The sequence below is a fragment of the Lathamus discolor genome, chromosome 2 (genome assembly GCF_037157495.1).
Source record: "Lathamus discolor isolate bLatDis1 chromosome 2, bLatDis1.hap1, whole genome shotgun sequence".
Lineage (NCBI taxonomy): Eukaryota > Metazoa > Chordata > Aves > Psittaciformes > Psittacidae > Lathamus > Lathamus discolor.
The window spans coordinates 75,149,887-75,175,716 of NC_088885.1; the positions used below are offsets into that span (position 1 = coordinate 75,149,887).

The 25,830-nt window shown below is 41.2% G+C and overlaps 1 protein-coding gene across 1 annotated transcript in view; it reads left to right on the forward strand.

Annotated features, from left to right (window-relative positions):
• Positions 1-25,830, forward strand: part of BCL2 (BCL2 apoptosis regulator) — a 116,082-nt gene that overhangs the window by 82,597 nt on the left and 7,655 nt on the right. Inside the window, exon 2 of the mRNA XM_065667500.1 lies at positions 12,246-12,335. Coding sequence (XP_065523572.1) covers positions 12,246-12,335 — 90 coding nt within the window. The remainder of the gene's footprint in view (positions 1-12,245; positions 12,336-25,830) is intronic.

A 25,830-nucleotide genomic window follows, 5' to 3' on the forward strand; every position in this document is an offset into this window, starting at 1 on the left:
CTTCACTTCAAGCATATTAACAGTTGAATATATGATGGCATTACTGTTGACACTGAGGACATCGGGCTTTAATGAATCAATAGATTTGTTTCATCTTTAACTAATTTGAACCTTTAATCCTCTTGCTTGTGCAAATTCTTCTTCCTTCAGGTCAAAGCATTAAATAAGCTCAAGAAGTAAATAAGGAAATAAATACCAGAATCCCCGTGGGGAACATTTAAATTAAAGTTTTCTAATAGTCAAATCAACTTAATGCTGTGATCACAGACTTCAGCTTCTTCCCCTTCCTTCCAGCTCTATGGTTGAAGCTGTGGGAATAAATAGCCAAAAAAAGGGATGGCCTTTAGTTTTCTTTTAGTGTCTTGATGCTTGTGTTGCTCTAGTTTGTTTCTTGGTTTTGTTTTTTCTTTGGTTTGGTTTGTTTTTAACTGCTGTCTATATAGACATGCAGGAACTTTTAAAATGCAAATTTGTAAAAATCACATTTTTGCCCAAAACATCAGGCTGAGAATTTCCCCCCATGTTTCATTCCGCTGTACACCCATGTTGGCTATGCATTTGACTTTTTCAATGGATGTATACTGCTGCAAACCCTTCTGTAGACAATATCTTGCTGATATAACTGTTTTCCACCAGCACAACGTATTTCAGTTAATGAGTCAGAATACGCTTTGATATGATACCAAAATATGGTATAAATGTTTCCTCCTGTAGGAAGGATTGCCACTTTACTGTTAAAGTGTAGATAAGTTCTGATCTTTTTCTTTTCTCTTTCTTCGGCTTTAATCAGTCAAGCCCTTATCTAGTATTTCTCATTCAGAAATAATACAGCTTCTTTTCAACACCTTTTTGACTTCTTTTCCCTGTCTGTGGCCTTGCTTTGATTGTATGGTCATCAGAAAAGAGTATGTCTAAAATCTTCTTGAAAGCAGAAGTTCTGTTTCAAGCAACAGCAACTGCAAGATCAAATGCCTCAAATCTTAAAGAAAACTGACCTGAAAGTTTGAAACTAACAAATGGTTTGTAGTTGGCTAAGACAGTTGTATTTAATATTGAGGAAGCAATGACTTTCTGGCCTGCAGTGGAGCATCTTCTAGACAGACAGGCACACAACAAAATGAAGTCTTAATGCTGTGAGCTTCTTGAGAATGCTACAATAACATTCTGGCAGGCTGGGCTCCTTTGGCTCTTGTACTCACTTCAATTTGAATGTCTCTTTTGGTTTAGTGTGATGCTTGGCAGGTTTCCCAACTTTACATTATCTGGGAAAAGAAGACAAGAGAAGCTGGTACATTCAGGGAGCCTTTGAAGAAGCTTCTTCACAGTTTGCTTATAGCAAAACAGTTGGCTGCATGTAGGAGAAGTGTTAGGACTGCAGCTTATACTGCTAGCTTGAAAAGGGTTTAACTGAATTGCATCCAGGCACCAAGATGCTCAGATACCACAGCAATGTGTGTGGTATAAGAACCTAGATAGAAGAAGATTAGATACCAAAACAGACAGAATTTTGCATGTGATTTCCTGGGTTTGTTTAAACTTATAGCAGCAACAGTTGATTATAGGAGGTTCTGAAGGCTGCTTTCATGGGTGGGTTATGTCACTTACGCACGAGGTTCCAGCCATAAATTGCTGGAAGAGAGAATTGCTGGAAAGAATTCCCTGTGGCAGGAAGCCCCTATTCATAAAAAGCTGATGGAAACCATCCCTGTGCCTTCCCCCTCAGGGGTAGAAGCAGCATATATCGGTGAAGAAAGACCTGGGGGTGAATGCTTGTAGCACGATGACAGCAATGTCAAAATTCTCATGAAAAGAGCATAAAAATGGGCACAGGTCATCACCCAAAGAGAGACCCAGGAGGTCACTGCACACAGGATTTATTTGTGGTCATCCTCTAGATGATTGCTGATACTTCCAGATTTAGTCATTCTCCTTCTACAACACGTGAATCCCTTAGCTCTTATAATCACGTCCTCTGGCTTTTAAGCAAGGGTAGGTCTTTAATTGCAGGTTAATGCTTTAATGAAATTCTTGAGACTACTTTGAAGTGACTGGGTAAGGGGGACTGGCCTTTCAGCAGCAGCTGCTGGCACAAGAGTCACAGCACACATTGCTGTACAGGGAAGGCAGTGCTGTAAGACTCTGTGCACAGCCAGATCCATAATTCTTTCTCCAGTAGTGCTGCAGGGCACATCTACACGACACAGCACAGCACTGCACAGGGATACTTGAAGTGTCCCTGATCAGTGGTTGCACTGATTTCACAGCAGGAATAATTAGCCCACCTGGAGTAGGATTCTAATACACCTATAAGTGGTTGCAGCCCTATACCTGCCCCTGAGCTGGCTTGTTCAGTACGAGGTCAACTCTCTCTTCCTCTCCATAGAACTGCATTCTGCTGTGTGGACCCACCTGCACTGAGAAGTATTGAAAATAGTAAATTATGAAGTTTAGGAACTTATATAAATTTTGATCTGCAGTTTTCAATCTGCAGGGTCTTATTTATTTTAGAAAGTGGGAAAGCTTTCAAAACTGATTTCATAGGTAATGCATTTTTTTTTTTCTTGGCTGATATTCCAAATTTTGTTTTTATTATTTCCTTTGAATATCTGAAATTTTGCATGAATTTGTACTCACTTGGAAACACCAGCACATGAAGTAATTAGCATTCTCTCCTGCCTAAGTTAACAGCCTTATCCTTCCTCATGCTGTTAGTTCAAGGTCACAATGATAGATTTAAATCCTTCGTGAATTTTCATCTGACTTGCTGCCCACAGAAAGTGTTCATTAAAAGATCCAATTTCCATTGGCATTCTCCCTTTCAAAGGATGTCAACAGGAAACAGAAATGCTCAGGCCTTTGTGAATGATCTGCAAGGACATGCAGGCTTATAAAAAAATAATTAAAAAAAAGCAGCACTTACCCAAATCCTTTAGTTTCTGCTTTGAATGACTGGCCATAGGAATGCAGGCTAAGCTGTATTTCAGCTGTTCCCAAAACTGTGTACGTGTAACTTGTTGACAGCGACAGGTACATCAGGCTCCAGTGACAGCTATGTGACCACTCTGCTGATCATTCTCCTGTAGCAGAACCAGCCTCTGCCTCATCTCATTAACACCAGGAACAAAAGAAAACAGAGGCATCTGTTTTTTTCAGAGGACTTGCACTGATAGCTCCTGCTCTTTACTGAAAAAATAAAGAGAGATCTTGGTCACCTCAGCTCTCACCCTGTGCTCCCAGCAGCCAATAAGGTTGTAAGGAGCTGTGCGACTTGCTCCAGCAACTGATGTGAACATCTGATAGCTGGGAGAGCTGAGACAGGACATGTAGGAGATCCGATCGATGGAAGCAAAACTCAATACCCAGAACACCAGCTTTCTTCATTGGGAACTACCCATCACCACCAAAAGGAAAGAAAAGCCCTCCACAGCCTTTAAGTTTCAGTTCTTTATTTTTAACATCTTACCGGTGTCCAAGGTATATGTCTTTCACAGTAAAAATTACTTGGAGTGCACTGTGAACGCACAGACACAGATCAGTGCTGAACATCTGGTTAAAATAAATTACAGTCTTATTTTGCAAATAAAAGCTCCTAGGGTCTACATGACAAAGTCTGGCCAGCATAACTATCTCATGGGGAAAAAATCACATCCCTAGTCTACAAAGATAACTATTTTGGCATTATTCCCTTCCCCACTATGCAGACTTACGTAGACTTACACCAAAGAAGAGACCTTTTGCCAGTATAACTCACATTGTTTGGGAGGTACTTCAACCACACTGGCACACTCCTGAAGCTGGTATAAGCCATGTGTCCATCAAGGGATTTGGCCAGAACAGTGACACCAGCAAAGCCCCTGAAGAACAGAATAACCCTTTTTCTCCTGTTTACTAGTCTAACATTTTTCAGTTTAAAGCTTCCTGCTAAAAGGAAACACAGAATTTGTGCTGTGTCTTGTATCATTTCTTTTTACAGGGGAATTAAATTATACATAAGGGTAGGAGGTATGTTGCTTTCAGACATCCCAGTGGTACTTGATTTTGGATGGGAGAAGATCCCACTTCTGTAGGATGTCTGTTGTTTCTTTTGGTATTGGTTTTGAAGGTGGAGGGGCAGAGATGGTTTGCATTTTATTAAGTCTTCATACTTTGGGTTTGTGTGGTGGCACTTGAATAAATCTAAGGTCATAGTAAATGGATTACAACTGTGTATGCAAATGAATTTGAGCTGTTTTGAATAACAAAACGAAGTCTTTCCAAAGTCTTTGTGAATTGTATTCTTTGTATTCTTACATTATGACTCTTCCTTGTTTTTTCATATGGTCTCTGTTAGCTTTTACCTGATAGTATTTGCCAAAGGACTTCCTGGATGAACCCGAAAATTCAAGATTTACCAGCCAACCTTAACCTATGAGCCCCCTGAAGGCAAGGCTATTCATGAAACAATCTTGGCTTTAAAGTAGGATTCAGCTTATTGTGGCAACAGGCAATTTTTGGCTGTCCTATTTAGACAATTCATTATGTCTAAATTCCCACTTGCCTCAGTCCGTGCAGACTCTCATCATTCCTTTTGCCACTCCTTCACTGTCCATTTGTCTTTCGGTTCTTGTGCTTTTGTGCTAGTGGTGAACAGGACAGAAAGGACAAGAAGGAGGAGTGGAGGGGAGGCATCCAAACCACAACCAATCTCTTCTGAACAGATGCAGACCGGGAACTTCCCCTTATTTTAATTTCCCATTATCACTTAGCTGTGAAATGACGAAAACAGGGAGCAAGCCACCAACAGGCCACCTCTCTTGCGTCCACTGTGTTGGAAGGGGGGCACATGCAGCTTGCTCTGCCAGGCTGCTTGACTGCCAGGACATGTCTGCCTCCCCTACAGCTAATCATAAAATCATAGAATGGTTTGAGTTGGAAAGGACCTTAAGATCATCTGTTTCCAACCCCCTGCCACAGGCAGGCACTCCTCACACTAGATCATATCCCCCAAGACTCTGTCAGCCTGGCCTTGAACACTACTGACAACATTCCCCGTGGATTACAGCACCCAAGGGCTGATTTAGGAAATGGCAAGAGAAAGCAATGACCAAAAAATGCTGCCTCTTCTCTGCCTTAAGTAAGGCTTTTACAGGTGAGCAGAAGTGGTTTGAGCTGCTAATGAGGTGTAGGCTGCCAAAGAAAACACATGCGCAAATTCATATTTTCCAGGTGGCTGCTGGTAGAAGTGTAACTGTCCATTGAAGTTACAGCACAAGCCTTTTTTGCACTTACTCATTAAATTGCAGATTTATGATGAGGTTACTTATCATAGTGTTAGCTGTGTTGTCTCATCGGTCCTGTAGATCAGTTGATTGTCACAAGATATAGAAATACACAAGAGCCTGCTTCAAGCCACATGAGGAGTGGGTGGCACATCAGCAGAAGGTGCTGGTGGCTCTGCGTGACCTGCACCATGGACCGCCAAGACCGCTGCCCCAGCTTTGTGCTACTCTTGCTCAATGCTGAGCACGAGTTAGTCAAGCCAAAGGGATTTGGATCAGAATGGAGTGTTGAGACAACAAACACGGGATCGAGTGTTTCCCTGAGGGATGTTAAAACAAGAAGCAGAAAAATGCATGACTGCTCCCTCGTGGCTCAGCCAATGGGCCAACCTGCTCAGACTGGTTTGATTTTACCCTACTTGTTTGCGTGCACGCTCTGGCTTTTCTGGCTGGGGCCACCCCAAGCCAGGCCCTCCTCACCAGGCTGACAGCCCTGCTGTCTTGCTTTCCTCTCACGACCTTTGCTGATACCTGTGCCTCCAGCCCAGCACAGCTGGACATGCTTGTTAAATAAAACCCTCCATGGCCTCGATGACAAACACTGCCACAGCACTTTGAGCATTTCTACAAGCAGCTACTTTCGGTTCCCATTTCTGAGGCGGTTATGTGATTTAACTCTTTTTGCAGCAGCCCAAGAACAGCATGGGCAGCTGGAGCAGGCAGGGAACATAACGGGGGATGTGTTCACATTTCCCTCTACTACCAACGTATCTGCAGCAGCCACATCTTCACATTTGGACTTTTAAATTAGGTAGTCTGTTTCCAGTATAAGAGGACTCATACTGGAAGTAAGTTATGAGCAAGATGGAGAATTTAGACAAGATTTTGAGAGGAACATGTATCTGTTGTTATGAAGACCCTTTTTGTCATTGTTTTCATGCTAAAGTCATTCTGAAGATTTGGCAAGGGTCCTAATGCATCTAGCTCCTTTTCAGGATGCAGGTGTAAGAGCGATGTTACAGCATGAGATGAGTCCCCACAGCAACTCACTGGCACTTGTGCTGTCCTCCAAAGTGATCCACAGATCGGTGTTTCCCAAGTTTACTGTTGCATGTGAATGAAAACTCTCTAGAACAGGTTTGATAAATGTGAGTAGAAGAAGAAGGTAATCTCAAACTGAATAGTTCTCAGTGCAACCGAGAGTCACGAAAATATGTGCGGGGACGCATTTGTTTTTTAAGTAGGAGTTACACACAGCTTCTAGCACTCTACCCGAGTAGGGTACCTTCAGCAAATAAAATTAAGACTGCTAAATATTGGTGCAAACAAATAGCGAATTAATTGAGTAGGATTTTCAACCCACAAAAGATCTGAAAAGAAAATTGTGAAGGATCAAGTAGAGCAGCTTGGACCACATTGTTTGAACATCAAGGATTTTGTCCAGAAGGCCTTCCCACCTTCTTTCTCTCATTAATGCTAATACTGCTTCCTCAAAAGCAGCACCCCTTAAATACCACCAGCTAGCTGCTGTAGTGACATTACAGGCATTATGCTGATGCCAGAAATACCTCATTTTAGTGTGGGCCTTTCCAGGAATAAGAAAACAAGTCAGCCTCCACTGGGTCTGGGCTTTTGCATATTGCAGAGCCATATCTAACTGAATTAAGTAGAGACGCCAAGACTAAATTGCTGAAACATTTCTCAGGCTGACTTGGTTTAACAAGAATGTAGCCTAGTCTGAACATGGCATGGGTCTCTATGCAAGCTGAATGATCAACACCTTACAAATCATGTGTTTAAAGAGATGTCGTGACCATTACCCAAACCCTGGGTTTGTGCTTCGTGGCGCAGAGGAAATCTGCTTTCCAGCAGGGTCACTGTTTAGGAGCGTGGACAGGAGGAATAGTCATCCCTGTTACTATAACCACTCCCATTTATATATTGCTAAGCATATGCATCAGTTTTCATGAGCAAACCTAACCATGATTAATCCTTGCTCCTTCGATGTCTCCATCTGAGTGCCATGTTTAGTCAGCCTTATGCAAATAGTATTTCCACTGATTTCAATGCACACAGACTTCAGTGTGAGCCTGGCAAGACTAGGATCTGCAGGATATGCCCCCAAGCTTACAGGCTCACCCATGCAAGAGTTTATACAAATAGACAGCAAGGACAAGGAACAGAGAAGTTTGGTAAGACCACTGTGATGAGAACCAGCTTTGTTCAAAGTCAGAAGCCATTTCTACCACAGGCAAAAGTGAGGAAGGAAAAGAAATATTTGGGATGGGGATTTGATCAGGGGTGCACATGCTGAAGCCACTCCCCAGGCAGGTTCTCTGCCCGTGGTCAGCAGGGTTCGTGTGGTGACACCTTCTTTTCCTTCCCATTATAATTCGGTAACGTGCACCTGGCACGACTGTCTGTGTGTTGGCACTCCCCAGTGTAAAATGATATCGGCCTCTGTAAAGATACCGACCTCGTGAAACACCACACCTTGGCACACCACAGTCAAGGCCTGAGCTATCCTGATTTGCATGTACTCATGACTTAAGACTTGCGTAAAAGACCCATAAACTCTTTGGGAAAAGAACAGCTACAGATTGCCTACTTTTTATGTTCCAAGAACTTTTCTCTTTAGCTTCATAATGACATTTTAATGAGGTTTCGCTGCATAGAAAGCATGGGATGATTTAACCAGCTCTGTCTTCTCCCTCCTTCCCTCCCCAGGCTCTTTCTGAAATGAGTTACCATTCAGGAACGAAAGCTTTTATGAGGATTTATGTCATTTGTATGCAGGCAAGAGTTTTGGAAGTCATTCAGCTGCTAAACCTTGGCATTGGCACAAATGCCATTCCCACTCCGGGTAGCAAAGGTGCCTTGTTCAGACCTGTGCAAGTTTCTTCAAAAGCCGGGAGCTAGTGTGTGTTTGTTTGTTTGTTTTGGAGTCACAGAGAGAGCAGCGTAAAATAGCTGCAAGGCAATTGCCGTTCAGTAAACTGGAAGTCTCACCGGCTCTTCATTCAATACAATGTGGCTCAAGAGGATATCCTGCCAACCCAATGATAACGAGGGAAATAAAGTCACTTCCTCACCAGCTGTTTGATTCAGGTAGAAAAAGGAAGCCTTTACTTCCTCATGTTTGCTCTCCCCACCGCCCCCTCAGTCAGAAAAGCCAGGCTGAAACTGCCTTCTCCCTCCATATCTTCAGCAGGGAGACATCAGATCCGTAATGCTTCGCTGGGCTCAGCCTATGGGAAGTACGTACTTCTCTGTGGACAAGAAGGTATGCCTTGCCTCTCAAGCAGGGGTGAAGGCTGAGCTGCAAAAGAACTGAGACGGAACAAACTCGGCTGAGTGCGCAAGCAAAGAATGCCCATGTAATTAAAAATGACATTTGTTTCTTGGATCAGAGCTGCCAAATTTGGGCCAGTGAAAGACCAGGATAGTGTGATGTGGATGCTTTGTTTTGAGACTGCCCTGTCTCAGTGCACCATTACTCCTCCTAGGGTAATTTTTGCCCTGCGCTCCCTGCAAATCCCATGAACTCTGGCCAGGAAAATGCTATGTCCTCCCTGCATATAATTCAAGAGGCAAGAGGACAGCAAAGGGTACCCTCAGGGCAATCTTCCTGGCCTCACAATCAAGCCTAGGTAGGCAAAGACAGGCATCTCAGGTGCTTTGGTGCTAAAAGGAGCTTAGGCAGAGCTTCTTTCCTTTCGCCTTGCTTCTCAGAAACAGTCAGTATAAAGTTGTATAGTAAACCAGCAATGGACTGATTTGACTTAATAAAAGCTTCTTAAGAAATGACTTTTTAAAAACTCACAGAGCTGAATGAAGAGTTCTTTTCCATATAATTTTAACTGCCCTGATAGAATTTTATATCCAGGATATAACTTTCCATTAAATTTTGAAGGTCTTAAAAGCAAGGCCTGCAACCATTTTCTTTCCAGTTATGTAAGACTTATGTAAGAAAGGTTGACCAAGCCAGAACCTGCCTCGGTCTATTTGCCAAGGGGACCCTTGCTTTCATTATAAAGAGTGCTTTTCAGAGGACATCAAGTGTTTCAAGCAATTTTCCTAATCTTATTTATTTTAGCTGAGATTCTCTTATTTTAAACAGACCGTTTTAGGCGACAAAAGTCCGGTGACAAATACATGGGTTTACAGAAGGAGAGAAACCTTACGAAACAGTTGAGATTCTGTTTAGGGTTCTCTTTGTGCTAAAATAGTTTTCAGCAAGGGGTCATACTTCCCTCCCCCCTCTCCTTGTTTTAGTACATAAAATGGACATGTGTTTATTTAAAACAGGTTTGAAACTTAAACAAATAGTGACAGGCTGTTCAAACAAGCTTCGGAAATAGGTCTAATCAGGATGTTTGAGAAGGGGAGGGGGAACGATCATAAAGAGCTACTTGTAATATATAGTGCAGACACCATTAGGTTGGGTTCATGTTATTGTTGTAATACTCTCATGCAGAAAAGTACTGCATGCTGCACAGTTTTTGTTAACATTCCTCTTCTGAGCCGTAGGTTATACCGTACTTTGCCTTGTCTTCGACTTTTACGGTAACTCTCTGTCCATTTTCATACCCCTACCAGGAACTCTACCAGATCATTAGATACAGCCTCCCAGACAGACTGGGAGGAATGATCCTAAACTGGGATAGAAGGGAAGCACAAAATGTGCTCGTTTTGGTATTGATACTGTGTATGCGTCAGCTTTCCTGAATATACAGAAGTGAGACCTTCCCACAGAAAGAAACCATGAAATTCTTAAATGTTAAAATGTATTCACATGACTTGCATTTCCATGGGTTTTGGTTTGTTTTTTTTCATTTCCTCTCTTTTCTACCCATAATAATATCACCAACTGTTGAACTTTACCCCTGTTGTATTTTCATAAGGCCTGATCTTGAACTCCCTATACAGACAAAGCTCCTGTGGAAGTCAGTGGCTCTACACTGGCGACAACAGGATTTAGCCCAGTCTGTAACATTTTAGGATATTGTGTTACATCATAGCCTTAAGGAGAAATAAAAGCAGCTTTACAAAGAGCCGCACAGCAAACTGTGTATGCTTTTTCAGCTCTGCCACAGCACAGCAGAATATTAAGGCCAGAGTTTGCAAATGTCTATTTGAAAGATCAGGCAGCTAAGCAAAAGTTGCCAAATTTCCTCCGGAATGAAGAGTTTGTATTAAAACGTTCCCCCACAAAGGTTAAGCTGCTTTCACTTAAGAATATATCTTTGGAGACCCAAGTTTGAAAATTATTGCCTTGAGGAAGAAGCATTGAGAAATAGCAGGGGGCAGATGTATTTTCAGGTCAATCTGTTGGCCAAAGCCTATAGCAGTTCTGTTACCGAGTCTTACCTACTGCTATCCACTCTTGCCTACAATGCGCAGCGATATTACTTAATGTAATAACGTATTCTGGAAGCAAATACCTATTATTTTTTTGAATCTCACTCAGTGCCTCAGTGGAGTCAAAATGGCAAAATATTAAAAAAACCTTACACGCCCTCTCGTGGTAAAACCGCAAACGCTCTTATTCTGACAAAAGCTGGAGTTGGCAAGTGATGGAGGCTGGTTCAGCTACACAATTTATGGCAAATTAACTTGGCTGGAAGGTTTGTATTAATAATAGAGACCTTTCTCTCCTTAAGTCATGGTGGAAACCATATCATACATGCATTTTTAGAAGGCACGTTACCTCCTAGCGTAGTAACATTACAAAACAAGGTCATAAAGGTAGAGAAGAAAACCCCCACATTAGATAGCTCTTTAATGGGTTTATCTCAGTAGTTTGGGAGCACAATAAAAAAGTTGCCTTAAACGATGCTATCAGTTCTGTCACATTTTAAAAGCCATTCAGCTTTGCTATTTACTGCTTTCATGCCACTCAGTATGATTTATCTATGTCTCAGGAATGCTCTGAAGCTTCATGTTAGTTAGGAATTACAGCCTGAAAGTAAGGCATTACGTGCAGAATATCACCAGTCTCATCACTCGTCCAGTCAAATCCCACTGTATTTGTGCATCACAAAAACATTATCTTTGCTACATAAACAGCATTTCCACTTGGTGCCTACACATACCTCCGGGCTTTCCCAGAGCAGCTTTACAAAGCAGCTGTCCATACATGGAGGACTGCAGCTCAAAGAAGAAACCCAGGGTGATTTGGGCTGGGTTGAGGGAGATGACTCCCCCTACACTTCACGCCATGTGATTTGTGGTCAGCCATGAGATATGGCATCACTGTATGCTTCTCCTCCTCTTCCTCTACCTGATTGTTTGGCTGGAGGGCAAGTCAGACTGACAAGACAATCCCATGGCAAGGCAATTCTTGCTCAGGACTGTCATATCAGCTGGTGGCCCAATGGACCCTACAGCCAGACCACTGCCACATCCAAGGTATGATTAGCAGAAGCATGGGACCTTTTGGTGACAGCTGTGAAAGACCATGAGGGGTGTAACACAAGCCTAGCAGCTTTATTTCGTATGAAAGAAACATCTGCGGGTGCTACATGCAGTCTTCTAAGCACATCACAAGGAATCAAAATAAATAATGCCTTATTTTCAGCAAAGCCAACCAGCAATATAGATGCCCCATGCCCAGTGGAAATGAAAGGTTTGGAGAATGAAGGTCTGTTTACCTCCTTTGTGTATATTTGTATATACAACATTCAGGAGCCAAAATGGTGGTACTTGTATTTAAAAATGCTGCCTCTATATTTTCTATTAGACTAGGCATACCTAAAGGGGAAGTCACAACTGTAAGTACAGCAATATTTGTAAAGAAGTAAGCAGAACTTTGTGACAAGCGCTGCACAAAACCGTAGCTCCCAAATCACTATTTTAATAGGTTTGGGAGAGGGTGGGGGGTTGCTGGGTGGCATGATTGCTGGGTGACCACTGAGCTTGAAGAAGTTGTTTTCCCTCTCTGGAAAAGTTCCTGCAATTCTGATATTCCTTTATTTCCCTTTCTAGGATGCCTTCGTGGAGTTGTATGGCAACAATATGAGGCCTTTGTTCGATTTCTCCTGGATCTCTCTGAAGACTATCCTGAGTCTGGTTCTGGTAGGAGCTTGCATCACTCTTGGCGCTTATCTTGGACATAAGTAGAGTCATCCAGTTTATCGTGGATTACAAAAGTCTTTCAGAATAACAAAATAATATTTTTTTTTCTGTAGCACAATGATATTTTATGAGCAAAACAACTTCCCAGCTAAAGATTAAATCAGCTATTACTGCCAAAGGAAATACCATTTATTTTTACATTGCAGGAAAATTATTTATTAAAAGATATTTACATTTTAACCTGCTATTTTCAGAAACTCTGCAAGTTGTATCTGTCATCACATCATGTTGTTATTCTTAACTTTAATGAGCCCCAAAGTCTTTTAGGTTCTCTTTCAATTAATGCAGCTGGCTGGATTATTTTATCTTTGAAGAGCAAATATACTGACAAAGACCTACCTGCTTACACTTACAAGGGCAGTTACTTGAGCTGCTAAAGGCTGCGTAATTGCGTTGAGTTTCCTTGCATTTTTTGGGTGGCTGGGAGGGATCCGAAAGACAAGGTCAGCGTGAACAAAGCTCTCACCCTGTCCTGCTGGCAAGAACTGACGGAGTAATCGGTTCAACATGGTACATACGAGGAGTCAGGATGGCAACTTCTTGAAGGACAACTGGCTATCCCTACAGGACAGCAGTTGGAAATACAATTGCCTATGCCTTGTAAACATGCGTTTTCAAGTTACCAGTTGCACCATCACGTCATAATCACAGTACCCTGCTACATGTCGACTCAAATACTTTTTTTTTTTTTAATAGAAGTGTGAAGTTAAATCTTTGGGGCTTGTAAAAAATTGTGTTCCAATGATTTTCTCAGCAGTAAAACATTTTTTGTGGCTACTGACAGAGAAACATCAGGAGACCTAAAGTGCCTGCTTCAACAGAGCAGAGCTGGAGTCTGAAGACCTGACCTGTGTCCCACTTTAGTGGGCTCATATCTGCAACTAATCCTGTTTACTTACTGAGTTCCTCCAGGGGTTTGAAACCAATTAGATGTGGTCTCTAAGTCCCTGAAAGTTGAAAAAGATCTCAATTTTATTTGGCAAGAAGCAGACCTCAGCTGAGTTACAGATTAGCTCTGACTATCCTTGTTTATCAAACTGGACACCAAAATCAAGTTCATTTTCATAACAGGAAAAGAAAGTGAGCTTTATCCTCCTGCCCCTCGCCCTCGAAATTATTTCATGCTAATCATTTCCTAAGACTGTCTGCAGAAAAGATGATGAAATTCAAAATCCTCTCTCTGGACAAAGAGCCTTTGACACCTCGATCACGCAGGTGCCTACTGTCGTTTCAAGCAAAAATAGGGTGGAGGAAAAGGGGGGCAGTGAAATCATCTGCTCATGTTACAAAATGCAACTCGAGTAAAATTAATGCAGAGTACTCAGTATACAGTTTTATAAACAGATCTGTGTTCTGAAACCAGATGTGTCAATGCATTTTAAAGCGGGGCTTTCTGTGCGCTCGAAGGGGGCCAGGAGTCCTGACGAAGCCGAAGGAAGAGTCTGAAGCATGCCCCAGGGGCTGCTCTGAGGCATGGAAATATCCAGCTTCAAATGTTTGTCAAGCGCGCCTATTTTTTCTATGAAACTTCTGAAATCTGGGATTTGGGGGTAAAGGGATGTCCAGACATGAAAGGCTGCAAAGCTCTGGATAAAATGTACTATACAATACGTAAGTGCTCTAAGGGTGAAAAAATACAGTGAGTAAACTGTAGATTCAACCTCAAGATTTCAGCCGAATAACTTTGTGGCATTATATGCAAAATATCTCCATTAACTTGGGAATGTAATATGTTCAATGTTAAGGCTGTAGTTGATGTTGTGTCTTCAAAGCTGCTTTTTTGTTTGTTTGTTTTTTTAAGAGTTGTACATCTCAGCATTTTTACTGCTATTTAGTTGGGGCACCTACACTTTGTATGAGCAAAGATGGAGCAAGCTTATATTTCAAATTTGAAATGACTTTTGATTTTACAGAAACATAGAAAAGAAATGTTTCTAAGAACACAAAAATGTGAACTATGCTTGATTACAGAAAAATGAAAAATCTCAAAGAAAAGGCACCTGCAATGTTTTCAGAGTGCTTCTGTCAGAAGTGGGCATGCTCATGTAGGGTTCATGTGAAAAATATTTGAAATGGGAGCAACTGAATATTGTGAATTGAGTGTGGGCTTTGGTTTTTTCAGCTTCCAAGCTGAATTTGTCTGCAGCCAGTTTCACAACTGGAATTGGCTGGTATTGAGCTAATGTTTCATTTCACAACCTAGTCTTCGTTTCAATTTGTGCCCATATGCCCGTTAAAGTTCATGAACTATTAGACCTCAAATTGTTTCAATATTGTTTATTTTATTAAAGGTTTACATTGTCAAAAGTAGTAAAAGAGTAACTATCAATTCCAGTGCTGCTATACTACCAGGATAATTTGAATGGGTTTTATTTTTTAATACCTTCCAATGGCAAAAGTTTTTTAAAGCTGCTTTAGAAATAATATGAAGAAGACACATGATACACGTTGAAATAAATACTGAGGATTTTGTGTTCTGTTGTGTCTACTCACTGGACTTCCCAGTGTCTTAGTTAATTCTTGGCGAAAAGAAGAGTCATGATGACTGTTGATTATTTTATTTTATTAAAGAGCTAATGGAGTTTTCCCATTCTGACTGCAGAATAGTACAGTATTGTGGCTGCATTAGGTATAATGATAGTTGGTAATACATTTATTAAGAAACATACTAGAAACATTGAATGTATATAAAAGCTTGAACTTCTTTAATAAAATCCTCTCCTCTCACTCCTGCATTTCTTTTGCAATAATTCCTGTCTTTCTTATTCTCCATCACACTTCCACATAAGATTTTTTCCCCACAAAATGCCTTATAGATTTCTGTGCTCCAAGACTATGCTTCAGTCAAAATCCATTCTCTGTCACTATGTATGCACACACAGCTGACCACTCCCAGCATATCCAAGTTGTGAAAGTAAAAAATAAAGAAGAGGGACACTTCTGAGGCTGCTTTGGTGTGGAAGATCAGAGGACAACAAAGGAAGAGGTCAAAAAGTGGCAGGAAGCAAAGGCATGACTGAAATATCTCCTTGGTTAAAGAGGACTGCTACCTGGAATTCATTCATCTTTCATCCTTTCCCTTGGAAAAGGATGATATAAGGCCAGAATAAAAAATTACAGAGACGCCACAATTTTTCTTTACTATAAAACTTTGTTAATTCTGAAGGCAGTCTCTTGCAGAATAGGAAATCCATAGGAATTTAAGAGAAATACTTTATTTTTCTGTATTCAATTTATTTGTCATTAATTCTTTTTCATTCCATTTATTAAGAAAATAACAAAGGAAAATATATTGCTTCTGAAAAAAATAATCTGTAAGATCACCCAAGATCTGTTATAGATCAGTAACTTAGGAACAGATGGAAAACAAGGGGAAAAAAATTGTGAGTTAACTATTCTGAAATTGAAGCTGACACAGAGGACATTTCTTGATAGAACAAGCACTGGATCCACCAAAGGAGTACTGGGGCTGTCAAGGTAACAGAGAATATACGGATAAGGAAAGGGGCTGGAAGATATGGAGGATGGCACTGGTATGTAAGAAAATCTAGAGTTTTGTGTGATGCAGGAGTTATTCAAGATAGTCTGAAAATAATTTTTAACTAAAACCAGCTACAAATGTGTGCACTACACAACTGCAATTACTAAAAATTTTCAATTACAAAATTACATGTAAATGATTATAAAATTATCCAGTCACTATAAAAGTTTGTTGATTTGCTAGTGTAAGTGGGGATTACACAGCCTCAGTAGGGTTGCACTAAAAAGGAACAATTATGGGGAAAATAAATGTTTGTCTGAAACCAGATGTGCAAGGAAACATGAAGGTGATGCAGTTCAAAGAATACAGACCCGGTACCCCAGTCCTTGCATGCATGCATTCTCCCCATCTGAAGCAGTGGGAGTCAGCTATACATAACGACTGCATGCTTTGACCCTCAAGCATGACACTCTGCTTAGCTGTGCACCTGCACTCCACTCCACAAACCTACATGTCCTATTGATTAAAAGTGTAGTGAAGTAGCATGTTTAAAGCCTACAGGTTTTTTCCTCTCTCTACTTTTAAACAAGCTAGCAAAATGATTCATTTGTATTATGAGTTTATGGCTCACTACTATATGAAAAATTAAACATCTTTTGATTTATGAGTATAAAAATTCTGTCTCATTGTGAAAGCCTAGCTTTGTTTTTCATTCCTATCTCTCTTTCAAACAAGGTTAAATATAAGGAAGACAAAAGAGCTAATTTAATCTGTATTCGGTTTAAATCACATTCCTATACTAAGTTAATGCAGCTTCATCACACAATGAAATGTTTCAAAAAGTTACACAGCATTAAAAGTTCCACAAAAACCCTGTATATTTTTATAATTTAAATAGCATATTTTTTCTTTTTCTTCTGAATATTTGAATTTTAATTATCACCAGCATAAATGTACATAAGCAGATATCGTTTATCCAGTACCTTTGAATGATGTATGTATGGTAATGTAGTTTGTCAGTTTATCATCACTTAATACGATTATGTTGTTCTTTGTCTTTAAAATGTTATAAGAACATGCTGCCATTAAACTTTCCATGTCTGTCTAGTTAATATTGTGAAAAAATAATAAAGCACACTGTGAGTTACTTGGTTCGCATTTGCATCGTTTAGGATTTGTTGATAAAAAACTACTCAAAACATTTTGTTTGTAATCCCATAAATGAAACATGTTTCCTTCCTGATAGTTCTATTGGCATGTTCTACTCAACATTGGCCGGTATTCATCAGTCATCCTCAAAGGCCTCCATGCATGGAGATTCAAGAACCCAGGTTTGAGAAGCTGCTGCTGTGTGAAATGCATTCCACAGATTTACCATGTGCCCAAAGGACCCAAGGACAATGTCGCCCATTCTGCTTTCCCATACATCTGATGTATGGAAGATGTCTGATGTGGAAGGTGCAGCAAGCTTCTTCTATTTAATTGCCTAAACTAGTTTTGTCCTTGTGGAAAGGAGGTGGAAAAGCATATTAGCAAATTTCAACAGGAACACAGAAGTATTTTTGTTCCTGCTGAAGGTTTGTCACAGTTACGATTGGTTTCCAGCAGCTATTTTGCTTCTTGAAGGCACATATTAATTGGCCCTCAAATCTCAGTTGTTGCCACATAACTTCTGTGGCTTTAGTTCATGTAGAATGTAGCTGAATATGTTCAGATAATGAGTATTTAACTGCCTTAGGAATCTACCCACCTTCTTGAGTGGGTGCTACAGCCTAGAGTTTTTGCACTGTGCTGTCGTGGATGCACTTGCGAGTACCCGAAGTTATTAGTTTAATGCCTTTCAAGGACAACTCAGATGCATGCAAAACATCTGCCCCTCTGTCTATGTCCCTAAAGACACAGAAGGTGGAGGAAGTCAGCCTGAAACCAAAAGAAGCAACAGCAGTGGAACACAGCTAACAGACTTTGGGCTTATAGGATCAAACCCTGTAGCAGAGAGCAAGGTTACTAAATCCTTTGCAAGGCAGAAGGTAAGCAAATTTGCAGTTCTGCAAGTCCTGCCATTTCCTCGCCCTTACTCTGTAAGACTTGAAAATAACGGAAGAAACAACTTGCAGGAAAGTAACCTCAGCACTGTCTTTTTCTAGCTAAAACCTAACAAAGGAAGATGGGATTGAGTTTTGCTAGGGAGGCAAACCAAGTTCAGCAAACCCAGGTAAATGAGTTCAGTGATTCTCCTCTTTCTGCCCATTCAGATGACTCCAGGTTTTCTAAAAAGCTAACAGATCAGCGCCCATGATTAAATATCTACCTTACCACTGGGACCCAGCTCCGTGAACAGATGGGGAGAACAGAAGAGTTCTAGATAAAGACAAACTGAATGTTTGACCTGATAACTAAAGTGGGGTTTGACTATCTGAAAATTAGGCAGGAGCACCTTAAAAACTATTTTTTCTGGAGCAAAACCAGGACACTCCCTTCTCAAAATATACTTGAATAGTTTCAAGCACTGTAAGTCTTCACAGAAGCTGCACTCCTGGCAGCGCGGTGCAGTCCCTCTGCAGCAGCAGGCTCTAGGTCCCATGGTACCAATAGCTCCTGCTTTTGTCCCCAGTGCTTATGAAACATTTAATGGGAGACTGCAAGTGATTCAATGTAATATTTACTCCACTATGGTTGGCCAGATAACTGTATGCCGTTTAAGTTCTGCATAACACCTGATCCTAACAGGAGTTAGCCTTCTACTGGTAAGTAACTTTTTGGTACCAAGAACTGCCTCTGAGGACAGTTTACTCAGGGCCAAAGACCATGTAGTCAAGATCTGTGCGCTGCAAGAAACTGGCTTGTGCAGATGGGCGAACAACAAAGCAGCTCCTGAAGCATCCATCCCACCATAGCCTGCAGTTCACATTTCTTCAGGACTTCTCAAGGTGCAGGCACACTCCTTACTATCCTGCCGTATACTGAAAAGTGTTTCTGGATTTATTCAGCCAGAAGATGCTTCTTCCTGTCTGATGGGGATACATATTCTGATACTGACCAGTGCAAATCTTTCAAAATATGTACTGAGTTGCTTCTTGGATATCCCAGAGAAATGTGTGCCCTTTTCTGCCTGTGTCCTCCAGAATTCCCAATTACAAGCACAGCCACAAAGGTGGGAATGCAATGCCTTGATTATAGTGAGAAGCTCTGAAATCTGCACTCAAACTTAAACAAGGGCCTGGTCATGCAGATAAAAATGTGCATCTGGATCACACAGTACTGGTGCAAACTTTTGTGAAGCCACAGGTAACAGGAATGAAAGCCAGGCAATCTATTTATTTGGAGAGGAAATGGGAAAGGAACCTCCTTCCCTTCTTTGTTCAGCTGATAAGCTACAGACACTTCCCTGCCAGTGTGATCAGATATGTCCCAATGGCATAGTTGGTAATTTTCTTAAGGTTACCTAGAGTTTTACACAGCTTTAAATGTCTCCCCACCTGTACATTCCCACTCTAAAAAGATTACTGATCCTCAACATACCCAGTAAGTAATTTTTTTCCTTTTCTACCTCTGCCTTCCAGAATGTTACTATTCTCACCTATCTGAGAATTTGAAAGACCCTTTGGTGGACAAGGTGCAATATATGCAGGCTGAGAAAGTTGGGGCTGTTCAGCCTGGAGAAGGCTGCGTGGAGACCTCATAGCAGCCTTCCAGTATCTGAAGGGGGCCTGTAGGGATGCTGGGGAGGGACTCTTCGTCAGGGACTGTGGTGACAGGACAAGGGGTAATGGGTTAAAACTTAAACAGGGGAAGTTTAGATTGGATATAAGGAGGAAATTCTTTCCTGTTAGGGTGGTGAGGCACTGGAATGGGCTGCCCAGGGAGGTTGTGAGTGCTCCATCACTGGCAGTCTCAAGGCTAGGTTGGACAGAGCCTTGGGTGACATGGTTTAGTGTGAGGTGTCCCTGCCCATGTCAGGGTGGTTGGAACTAGATGATCTTAAGGTCCTTTCCAACCCTAACTATTCTATGATTCTACATGGATGATACTATCAGTGGATTATTAACAGCAATGCCCAATGTGCATATCTCAGGCTATGCTACTGCAATCATAAGCACCATCGTGATCTCTGCATTGCTAGACCACCAACCTGAGATAGTTTTATCCAGATTATGAAGAGACACCTGATGCTATTCTGTCAAAGCAGCCACAGTTCATGCTAAGGTGTTTACTCAGGCTGTAGGGGAATGAATGACATTGGATCCAGCATAATTGGCTTGCATGGCACAAACACACTTTATCTTGCTGTTTTGGGTTTGCATAGGAAGGTTTTGGTGGCTAGGGTGGCTAACAGGATGGGTTCTGTGAGAAGCTGCTACAAACTTCCCCCATGTCCAATACAGCCAATACCAGCCAGCTCCAAGATGGAACTGCTGCAGCCCATCAGTACCCACAGCTTCTCTGGCAGCCTGTTCCAGTGTCTCACCACCTTCATCATAAAAAATTTCTTTGTTATGTCTAATCTAAACCTACCCTGCTTCAGTCTGAACCATTGCCCTTGTCCTGTCGCAGTCTTTCTTACACATCTCAGATCATAACAGCACCTCAGAACTCTAAAAAATAGAATTAAAAAATAGAAAAAAAAAGAAAAGACACTGTGACTCCTGGACAGTTCAGAAAGAAAACAGCAAGAAATCAGAACATTAACCCATGTGCCACATGAGGAACCCTAACAGGTGCCAAGGCAGTCTTGAAGGCAATGGCATTGGAATATGCAGAGAGGCATCACACCTCCATACCTGTTACTGTGTGATCCCACAACACTGCAAACAGCAAATCAAAGTGACTTTGGCTAAACAGCCCCTCTTCCTGACCTGCACCACCTCCACTGCCCCCCTCCCACCAAACAACCGAGGAGCCCACCAGTGAGAACCAGCAACACAAAACACATCAACCATCCTCAAGCACAAGTTTTGTCAAGCCCCTTTCCTAGCATAAAGATGCCAGCACCCTATAATACACCTGGCAGGTGGAGGAGAACCCACGGTGCTGTGGTATAATTAATGTTGCTTTTCAGCACGGAGCCAGGGCACAGACTTACTCTATAATGCTCTCAGCAGAGCCAAGCCAGCAGCCTGTGCCGCCTGAAAGGGACCGCTGCCTGCACTGCTCTGTCCTCTGATAATTTTGCTTGAAGGCAAAACTGGCAGCAAACCAAGGTGTTCTCATGAGACTGTAAATTAATGTTGCTGAAGGAAACTGGCTAGTAGTTCATGTGGCTCTGGGTTTGCTTTCCATCTGGCATCAGACTTTGAATTCCCTCTGCATCTAGGAATAAAACAGGTGAGGTGCCTGGGCCATTCAGCACCCCCTACACATTACTAATTTCCTTTCATCCAGGCCTTTAAAAAAAAATCCCTGATCTTGCTACAGTTTTGAAATGTTATAGGGTTTCTTTTTTGCACTTAAAAAAACAGCTGTTATTTCTCTCCAGGCTTTGCAAACATTCTTCCCATTAAGTAACTCATTTACTGCTAGCAGCAGGCACAGCTTCCTCCAACACACAGCTCTAAAAGAAGTTGAAGCATTTTACACTTTAGAAATGTGGCTATGGAAAAGAAACAGATGTATTTTAAGCAAAGGTGCTCATTTTCAGCTCCTCCTCATTCCTCTGCCTTACAGACAAGGTATCTAATAAGCCCTTCACTCTCGCTGCTGACCAGCTAAATCAGCACGATGAATTGTCCTGGTGTCTTCATTAGGGACATAAAATCAATCTTTAACCAAGGACAAATAGCACTGCTTCCACTTACATCCAAGTCACAGCTTCCAGTTCTGGAATTAGCCATCAAGCCTATTACTTTATGGCTGCTTCCTTGTTTTCTGCCAAAATGGAGGGGGAAAGGGAGGCCGGTCCAGAGATCGTACAAGATGATATTCAAGAAGTGGAAAAGGAAAAAAACCCTATACAGCTACCTCCAACAAGGGATGAGATAGCATCCCAGGTTGATGGGTCTAGGCTCCTCTTCACATCACACACTTAAACTGAGAGAGGGGAGATTCAAGCTGAATGTGGGGGAAAATTCCGTACAGTGAGGGTGGTAAGATACTGGCACAGATTACCCAGAGAGGCAGTAGATGCACCATGCCTGGAAACATTCAAGGCGAGGCTGGATGTGGTTTTGGGCAACCTTATCTAGTTGAAGATGTCCCTGCTCATTGCAGGGGGGTTGGACTAGATGACCTTTGAAGGTCCCTTCCAACCCAAACTATTCTATGATTCATGCTACCAACTCGAGAACTACTCGCATCACCATCTGCTGGGAAACTCCCATTAATATCAACTGGAGCTGGGAAGAGAGATTTTAGTACTTTCACTGGAAATGAAGCCATTGGTAGCTGCACAACAGCTTTAACTTCTATACAAGTTTATTCAACTACCTGAGAAAAGGATGGATCTTTCTCCAAATAGCTTCATTTCTCCTAAGTTCAAGTTGATTGTGCTGGGAAGCTCCGTGGCTGGAAAAAATCAGGCAGCCATCCCAAGTACTGCTCATCTCTTATGAGGACAAAACCCCAGCTGTCCCTTTCCAATGCTTGCAAGCCCCTTTGAAAGCAACACCAAAATCTGTGATAGTCAGAAAGGTATTAGGAAAATGGAACATGACACACAGCTGCGACATGCATCACGAATGAGCACAACACATGCAAACACAGATGTACCCTGCTCTAAGTGGTATCCATTTCTTTCTTTGCTTATTTTGCATGCTTGACAAGTGACATTTTACCTTATGCTTTCCCAAGTCTTCCTGGAAGCAATTTCTCTATGCATCTCCAGAATGCCACCAACAAAGACATGATCAAAAAGTCTTCATTTGCTTGCTCCAAAATGTTCAAATTCTCTCCTTCAGAAGAAAATTTATTAAAACAAAGCAAAACAAAAAATAAACAAACAAAAAAAAAAAAAAACCCAAACAAGTTAAATTTTTTGAGGTAGCAGTTACTTGGAAAAAAATAGCTAGTCAAAAAATGTTACTTTTGGCAAACACAAGTATACACACCCACGTAAAAAACCCAAACTGTCCTTCATTTTCAACTGTATGCCCACCACCGAATCATCCTTTAATTACAGCTGACAATATCAGAGATGTCTCCAGTGCAGTTTGCTCATAAAGACACATTCATTGCAATGAGATACATGACAGACTTTACACATAACAGTTGTCAACATAACTTCATTAACGTGCCTTGAGTATCCATTTGCGCACCCCCGCCCATTTCAAAACCAAAATTAAACCCGGCTTTTATTCTGTCATCGCATCTTCCAACAACTACCACCACTCACTCAAGCGTTAGGGAAATAAGTCACCACTTTTTCCATAGTCTCCATCAACTAATGCTACTTCCAACACAAGCAGTGTACAAACAAACTCAAAGTCACAAATTAAAGAAGCCATTTTCATTTCCCAAGACCACATGTATTTATCTTGTTGACCCATGCAATTAAGCGGTATGATTCACCAATGACTAGTAGGACAAACATACATTCATGTCTTAAATTCTGTCAAAACATTGCAAAATTAGACAGCACAGAGCAGCCAGTGTTGTCATTTTAGTGATGTGCCCATGATGACTGTAGCTGACAAAACAAACATTCCAGCATTATATGAGCTCTTTTAATGCATAAAGTATTTCCTATGAAAATCAGCTTATAGACTTAGAAGACAACTTGTTGTCAGAGTTCCATTATAAGAATTATCTTTATTGGGTAGAAGAAACCTAACTCTTCTCACTTATGAACATCAGGCAAAGCTTACCTTATGCAGAGGTGAGGCAGCAGCCCCAAATGGAAAAAACAAAACTATGGGACTCTAAACAAGAATTCCCGTATTTCATGCTTGTCTAAGCAGGAACTGAGTACATGATGAAACATGTCTACAGATGCAGCCGAATATCTGAAAACAAGAGATGTTAGCAAATTTCATCTTTTGAGTAAAGACATTTATCAGTCAAAACTACTTGTGACTCATGCTGAAATTAAGTTTTATATTAGAACAATGAATTAAACCACCTGTTTGTGTCATCATTGAGAAGACTAATAATCCACCTGCACAGATGAAATTTGCTCTAAAGCTCTATTGACAGCAGTAACCAAGGACTTGGTTACAACACTGCTCATTTTTCATACTCTCACAGGAACAGAAACAAAATTTTCAACTCTGGAACCTCTTTATGATTACTTGAACTGAGGGAGAACTGTAAGGTAGACCAAGTTCAAGAAGGATTCAGTAGATCCTCCCTACTCATGAGTCCTCCCTGCTCATATCAGGCTTTGTATTTCGCAAGACCACAAATCCTAGATGAAGGTAAGGGAGTTGTGAACCTCATAAGAGTCAAGCCTTTGGTGACCTTCAGAGTCAGGAGCACACTACAACCTGAAAGGAATATTGATGTAGGAGGTGGGGCATCAGCAGAAGAAAAATCCCCTTCTATTGGAATTTGGCTCAGGAGGAAGTCCCTTTGAATCTCTCTGCTGGTGTCTCACTCTACTCCTTTGCTGTCTCCCCTCTTTTGCACTACAGATGTGTGCACATACATAGCTGTAACTTAAGACCCCCATCCTCATTGTCAGGCAGGTCTCTCCGCCACTGGGCTGTAAAAAGAGCATTTACCGCCACAGGTATGTGTCCTCATGAAACACTTGTTGTTGTTAGACAGCTTTTTCCCAGAGTTCCCCTCTCTCCTCCAGCCTCCCCTACCTTGTTTGATGGGAAGATGCAACACAGGAAGGAAATTTTACAGCTGGAAGTTCCGCAGGAAACTTTGGAATAGTTCTCCAGTGCTAAAAAAAAACCCAAACAACAAACCCAAAGAACATCCATGGACATTCTAAAATCACTTCTAATACTGATATATCTGATACATTTCAGGAAGCATGTGGTGAATCTTTCTTTGTAAATGTGATTTGAATATATGTGGGCAATAACAGTAGACAAATTCAAGTTCTGGCAAACGAAGACTTTCTATTACTATGTATGCTTTACTCGGCAGAAATTCAGAATTACACACAAGAAATTACACACAAGAACATGAGAAAAAAGCAGCCATACTGACAAAAGTGGGGTGGTTGTTTTTAAATGTATTTGTTTTGGGAAAAATTCCATCCAAATGCAAAAGCTTAATATGTCAGCTATGGTTCTGCTATTCTAGTTGTATAATCAGCCTAATGCCTCTGAAGATTTAAAGAATAGTGTAGCAATTATGGTATTACCCCTTAATGCCAGCTTTAAAATTAAGGGAAAAATTACTTCTATATGCCTCACAGAAACAAGCAATTGCTTTATATCCATCATCCTTAAAAGCAAGCTGTAAACTGTCCAGTTTCAAAACAGACAGATGAATCTTATGCAATTTGTCTGGTTTCTAGTTATTAAGATGATTTATAATAAAAAGCTGGAGGGGGAGAATTAGGTGCTAGGGAAAGATGTTTGGGCACATATCAACCACCAAAATGGATTAAGATCAGATGAAAAAGAGAGAACAGAACAGCTATTAAACTCCTGCCTAGTCTTCACTGGGACTGTTGTTATAAAATTTGAGTACAGCTGCACTTAATGAGTTTGTGTAAAAGCAGACATCATACAAATGGGAGAAAGTAGGAACTTCATCCAATTAGATAAGAGAATTGGCCAGCAGCCTCCAATGAACTGAAAAGCTCTTCCAACTTTAGGGATGAGAGCTAATTATAACTCTATTTTTGTGTGTGTGCGATGCTAGTAAATTACTAAGCAATGTTGTCCTGTCAAAAAACCATGTCATATGCACTGACTTGATTATTACAGATTAGCCATGTTCCAGAGACGGGGCCGGATAGTGATTAGCCTTGATAATAAAAGTAATTATTCCTCAACTTCAGGTGCAAACGCCTTTCCTTCTGTAGTTTCTCCCAAAATGAGTGAAGTGACAAGAATT